General features: G+C 36.6%; 1 protein-coding gene across 1 annotated transcript; it reads left to right on the plus strand.

Annotated features, from left to right (window-relative positions):
* The first annotated feature begins 4,644 nt into the window (after positions 1–4,644).
* On the plus strand, positions 4,645–5,586 carry LOC122467906 (olfactory receptor 11H6-like). Its single transcript, XM_043554480.1, has one exon. It carries the CDS (start codon positions 4,657–4,659, stop codon positions 5,584–5,586), a length of 930 nt encoding a protein of 309 aa, XP_043410415.1. The 5' UTR covers positions 4,645–4,656.
* The last annotated feature ends 1,379 nt before the right edge of the window (positions 5,587–6,965 follow it).

The raw sequence follows: 6,965 nt of genomic DNA on the forward strand, positions 1-6,965 counted from the left end.
ATACAGAAGGCAGTGAAAGTAGACTTGGAATCAAAATTATTTTATTCTTCCCCCTGTTGCAGGCAGGAAAGTCGTATAGTCACTATTCAAATCTGAAAAGAAATATGAACTAGAACACCTATCCAACCATTTATTTCTGATTTTATAGGTCAGTATTGTTATTGTTCCATATATGACATCTCATTCTGTTTGCTCAAGGAAGAAGAAATATCCAAAGAAATGATAGCCAAAATTTTTCAAAAATTAGTAGCAGTCACCAAATTACAGATCCAAGAATCTTAAAGAATAAAATGCATAACAAAAACCTACACATGTAAACCCAGATATATAATATTTAAACTGCTACAATAGGCAAGTATCTCAACAAAACGCTAATAGATGTAATTCAACAGCACTTTAAAAGCATCATACACCATGATCAAGTGGGATTTATCCTTGGCATGCAAGGACAGTTCAACATACACTAATTAATACATGTATATAAAAATTTATATATAATATATTTATAATATATGATATATAATAGAATATATGATATATATTATATAATAAAATAATATACATTTAGATATATATTATATACCTAATATAATAGATATATATTTAGAATATGTGTTACATATACGATAGAATATTATTCACACATAAAAAAAGAAATATCTTGCAAAGGACATTTGCAAAAACATGCTTGAATGTTGAAGGAATTATGCCAAGAGAAATAAGCCAGACAGAAAATGACAAATATGGTATGTTCTCACTTACATGTGAAATCTAAAAAGACTGAACTCATAGAAATAGAAAACAGACTGGTGGTTACCAGAGGTAAGGGGTGGAAGGTGGAGGAAATGTGTGAAGGTTGTCAAAATGTACGAGATTTCCAGTTATAAGATAAATAAGTTCTGGGGATATAAATTACAGCATGGTGACAATAGTTAACAATATATTAGAATTGCATATTTAAAAAGTTACTGAGAGAGTCAATCTTAAAAGTTCCCAAAACAAGAAAAAAATTTTTGTAGCTATGTGAAGTTATGGATGTAAATTAAACTTAACAGTAATCATTTTCCTATATATACATATATCAAATCCTCATGTTTTACAACTTAAATTTATACATTGTTATATGTTAATTATATTTCAATAAAACTGGAAAAAATAAAATAAGGGAATATTTCACAAGTATCTTTCCTTACCAGGAGGGAGTATGTATGGGAGTATATACATTGTATGTGTGCATGTGTGTGTGTATATTTTTACATATTTTTAACAGATCAAGAGTGCTCCTCAACTCCCTTGAGTTAAATTCTATAATTTAGTACTTCAGTTCAAGTATTTGGCATGGAACCATCCACCTGATGAAAGAGATAAATTCTTTCTTCCAAATCATAATTTTGGCAGACCTTAGTGTCAAGAAAATTCTCTTTGTACATTCAAGCACTAAAAGCTTTCAATGAATAAGTCACTCAAAACCCTAGCTAGTGTGCATCCTAGGGTATCAATTTTCAGGACTAAAAAAGTGCTGTTACCACATAAGAAACAAAAGCATTTCTACCTTACAGAAACAATGCTGAGAAAATGAGGAAACTTCAAGTCATAACTCCTCATAAAACTCTTTGCTCATTGATGCTGTACACCCAATAATAAATTATTAACAAGAATGCAGTCTCATTAAAGATGGCTCTAAACCAATAACAGAGGAAAAACATTATTAAATATCATATCTAACTGCACACATACCCATGTGCGCATGCAAACATAGACATAAAAGTAATAACACAAAATGGTCCAAAAGTTTGAGTCACCGTTCTCAGCAACAACTCACTTGAAAGGAGAAAGAAAATTTCAACAATCATGTCAACTTTTAGGGACATCCGCTAAAACAGTCTAAAACAACCTAAAGGACTAAATGAGGGGTTATCTTCTAGAACTTTGGCATTTCACCGTATACCCCATGTTTCCTGCTTCTGGGACTTGTTCACTATGAAATGGAATTTATTTATCAGGGTCATACTAGAAGCACAGAGTGAATCTGGGAGAGAAAACCTGTTAGCAAAAAAAAAAAAAAGGAATAACCCCTTTCAAGCCATTGAGCAGGTCAACAGGAATGAAAATGAGAAATCTGATGACATGACTCTGATACTGACAGATAAGAGAATCTAACACTTGCAGCAGACTCAAAAAATGAATAAAATGTAAAGTAACAAGAGAATAAATAATCTCATGTCGCAGCTAAACTGGGGTTGCTGTAGTGATTGCACCACCATAAGAGTAATCTGTCTACTGAACAAAATAAACAATGACTCTAAGAATAGCATGAGAGTTTCTGATCACCACTGGAGAAACTGGATCCCAAAGGCCAATCACTGGACTCCTTAGGGAAGAGAACATTAGGGATATAACTGACAGTTTTCTCTCATAAATTCTCACTTTTGGAATTCCCAGGAGACTATATCCCTTAGAAGGAATCAGATACAGATTTCAGAGAAACATAAATAAGTCTCTGTTGTGTATCCTATATGCCAATTTTTCTCCAAACCAGTGTCATGTGCCCAGCAATGTAAACACCTTCTCTGGGCTGCTGGATGCCAAGGATGCCGTGCCCTCCATTGTGCCTGCCTCCTGCTGCAGTGCAAACAGAAGATTCCAAGTCAGACCTGCTGGTTCTATGAGGAGGTAGGTTTGGAAGAGATACAAGTTTAGGAGAGTTCTTAGGTGTGTCTTCTAGCTCTGCCTTCTTTTATGTGGTTGTGGAAACAATAGCACCTCAAGTTACATGAAGAATGTAAGGACATTCATCTTTGCAACTAAGAGGGCTGGGAATCAAGGAAGTGAGAGAGATGAGGATGAGGAAGTATGGAAAGTCCATCCTTAGTAACCAGGAGGTATATCCAGTCAGAACCAGCTCTTTGGGGGAAACAGCATGTTAGGGAAGTGACATCTGGAAATGACTGGCAAAGTGGCGATGAGGAGCAGGGCAGGAAAAACTTCAGCTCTCTCTTATTTTAGCCGTGTTCGGCTCTGCCACAGAGCAGATGATCAGCCATTTCGAGGAGGGAAAACATGACTGAACACGCCCACTTGGTGGGTTCATTCCCACATGGCTTACAAAGTCATTGCAATCCTCATAGACATTAATCACCAAATATTGCCTCCTTTTACACCTCTTTCCACATGGATTCTTTGACTTCTGGGTTACACTGAATTCCTGCTACAGAGGAATTACTCAATGCTTGATATTGCCAAAAATGATCCAGTCACAGACCAAAGAGGAGCCTTACAGTGAAGTGTGATGTGGAAAATTCTGAACTTCCCTGATCCCTTGTGTCACCAATTGAAATCATTAAGATCACCCTTAAAGCCATGACATTATGCAGTCTGGAAAGTCATGCATTTTATAACTGATACATTAATAAATATTCTTAGCTAGAATAATTAAAATAATCTGGGATGTATTCTGCACTTATATTTTTCTTGAATAAATGTCATCACTCAATCGTGTCACTTGGGTCATTTAGGTCCAAATGATGACTGTCCTTCACTAGTGAAGGGGATCCTAAAATAAATTAATAAATTAAGACAAAACTACTAACAATGGAATTGTAGACAATTTCATAGGCTTTGTTTTGCTTTCACACATGGAAATCACACATCTACGACTAAAGCAGAGAAGGAAATTTTCACAAAAATTCTCCTTCAACTTCCCAAAACAATGCAACCTTCCACATCTAAAGTAGGATGTGGGCAACAGAGGGAGTGAGGAAGTAGGAGGGGAATCCTTGTCTAGAGGGACAGTTGATGGCTCCCACCACTGTTCCTGGTTCCCAGAGGCCTCTGCTTGGGATTGTCTGACATTTGTGAGCCTCTGCCTCTATCCATAACCCAAAATAGAGGCTTTACTAAGTATCATGACACTTTAGGCAAAACCCTCAAAAATCCTCAAATAATATACCAGATACATGCTCAGTTTTTCTACCTGTAAGTAGGGATTTAATCTAGACCAAAATTTTATAGAAGTATTTTAATTCATCACGTAAAAGAACCAATATGAAAGCCATTATGTAGATGTCTGGGAGTTCAAATTTTTATTTACTTAACCATGATGAACACTGAATAATAGATGGTACGTTTGATGTTTTTGTCTCCATTATTGGATGATCTTAGGATGCCAAAACTTATAATTCCAACACTGATCCAGAACAACACTGAAATGTGTAAATGTTTCTGCACCTTTTTACCTTTCTCCCTCTTCTGATGCCTAACTTTTTTATCTCTGATTCCAAAGATTTAAGTAATTGAAATTCTGTGTCCAATTTTAAGGGTCTATATATCTTAATGTATAGATACAAACACATGATTTTCATACTTACTTACCTACTTTTGTTAGTACTGTCATTAACATTCTTCAAGCTGCTTATCACATAAGATCTTTTCTTTTACCATGAGAAAATTCTGAAAGAGAAATGACACAATACAAAGATTCAAAGTCTGATCATACCAGCACTCTGAAAGGTTCAGTCTTTAGCAGTATAGTTATATTATTTATTTAATGGAATTACAAAATCTGAGGAGTTTGGGATCTCTACAAAGGAAATATTCCTGAGGATTAAGGTCATCTTTGTCATTGACACTTCTTCCTCTCTACCCCTTTAGGAAGCCATGAATATGTCAGGAGTCAGCACAGTGACCGAATTCGTACTACTGAGTTTTCCGTGCTCCAGAGAGATTCAGGTCCTCCTTTTTGTGTTGTTCTTTGTGTCCTACATCCTGACACTGATGGGGAACGGGGCCATTGTCTGTGCACTGAAGCTGGATCACAGGCTTCACACCCCCATTTACATTCTGCTGGCCAACTTCTCATTCCTGGAGATCTGTTACATCAACACCACTGTTCCCAATATGTTAAAGAACTTCCTATCTGAGACCAAAACCATCTCTTTCACTGCTTGCTTCTTCCAGTTCTATTTCTTCTTCTCCATGGGCATTACTGAGACTTTCTTACTGCCCCTCATGGCTTTTGATCGGTACTTGGCCATCTGTCGGCCTCTCCATTATCCTAACATCATGAGTAGCCACTTCTGCATGAACCTGGTGGCCCTCTGCTGGGTCACAGCCTTCCTCTGCTATCCAGTCCCTATCTATTTTATCACACAACTCCCCTTTTGTGGTCCCAATACCATTGACCACTTTGTCTATGACCCTGGTCCTCTTCTGGCTCTGTCCTGCATTCCTGCGCCTGGAATTGAGCTTTCCTGTTCTATATTGAGCTCTCTTATTATCTTCATCAGCTTCTTCTTCATCCTTGCGTCCTATACCCTGGTTCTCAGAGCAGTGTTGCGTGCCCCTTCAGCAGCTGGCCGACGTAAGGCCTTCTCCACCTGTGGTTCCCACCTGGCTGTGGTGTCTCTCTTCTATGGATCCATCATGGTCATGTACATCAGCCCAACCTCTGAAAATGCAGCTGGGATACAGAAGATTGTAACCTTGTTCTACTCATCAGTGACCCCACTTATAAACCCACTGATCTACAGTCTCTGGAACAATGACGTGAAGGCTGCCTTGAGAAAAATTCATATGCACAAAAATTAGTCAAAGAGAATGAGAACTCATGAGTAGGTCAAAATCAGAATTAATTCTTTTTCTCCACTTCCATTCCCACTTAAAGTAGGTCTTTATTCATTTGCAGACTCAAACACAGACTCAAATTCATCTATATCTGTCTAGTTACATAATGGACAATAGTATGCTCAATTAAATCATACCTTGCACTCAAATCAGGATTTCATACATTGTTAATTAGACTTAAATGACCTGAATTTCTGGACTTTAGATTCTTCTTTTATTCTTTCCTCCAATAATTGCTTGCCCATTTTAGTCCCTGGACTCCTCCCTTTTGTGACTTCTATTAAGTGCATCCATTCTTGCACTTGGTTTTGCTTGTTTAAACATCTCTGCTCTACTCCTTAGAAGACTATTCACACCCTTTTAGCTCACTAAATTCAAGGGAAATTAGTACCAACCAAATCATAATTGAGCCAAAATTTTTATTTAATTGACATCCAAACGACTAATAATAATTAAAAGCACTGTCTCCTTAACTTGTCTGCTCTATAATTATTTAGGGAGCTTTTTAAAAGAACAGATTCCCAGTACTTTCTCCATATCTAAATCAGAATCTTGAATTGGACTCCTGGAAATCCTTGTTTTAATGTTACTCAGGTGGTTCTGGTACACCTAGACCAGCACAATCCACAAACTGATCTGATAGCGCCAGTACTTTAAATAAATATGTGACATAGAGAAATACAAACCCCACATTAGCTGAGAAAAGTGAAAGGAGTTACAGTGAACACTATAGGTGAGTCAAACATTCATGAAAGTAGCAGAAGTTTATTTTCCTGCATTGATTTTGAAATCCTCCATTTATAAATTAAGGACTAGATTACATTCTTCTTACCTGTGCAAAATTATTAAAACACCTGGAAACAGGTTTACATTTTTAAAGAAGACCATAATATAGTGGCATTACAGTTTGGGTTAGTTTTGTGTGAAGGAAGGGTTGAATTGACACAGAGCCCTAAAGAGGTAAAAGCAGAGAGCAAAAACCAGTGATTCATGATTCCCAGAGACTAAGATATAAACAGATGCAGAGAAATTTGACAACCACTCCTTGTTATTTGGCCCAACTATTTGGTCAAAAATAAAGTGCTCAGTTTACTTGGTGCATTTCACTAATTCATTCCATAAACATTTATTTACTCTGTGATGTGCCCTGAATTATATCAGTGTGGAAGATAAATTCCCTGCCTTTGTGAAATTTACATTCTAGTGAGGGAGATGGATAATAATCAGCTAAACACATAAATCTATAATTCCAGTTAGTCAATTCCAAAAGAAAGGAGAAAAGAAAATTTGTAACTATGTGTGATGACAGATGTTAACTAAATTTATTGTAGTGGTAACTTTAT

Source organism: Prionailurus bengalensis, chromosome B3 (genome assembly GCF_016509475.1).
Source record: "Prionailurus bengalensis isolate Pbe53 chromosome B3, Fcat_Pben_1.1_paternal_pri, whole genome shotgun sequence".
NCBI classification, from domain to species: Eukaryota; Metazoa; Chordata; class Mammalia; order Carnivora; family Felidae; genus Prionailurus; species Prionailurus bengalensis.

What these genes read in the sequence shown, in the direction of transcription:
- LOC122467906 (XM_043554480.1), top strand. Translation starts at nt 4,657, where the DNA reads ATGAATATGTCAGGAGTCAGCACAGTGACCGAATTCGTACTACTGAGT.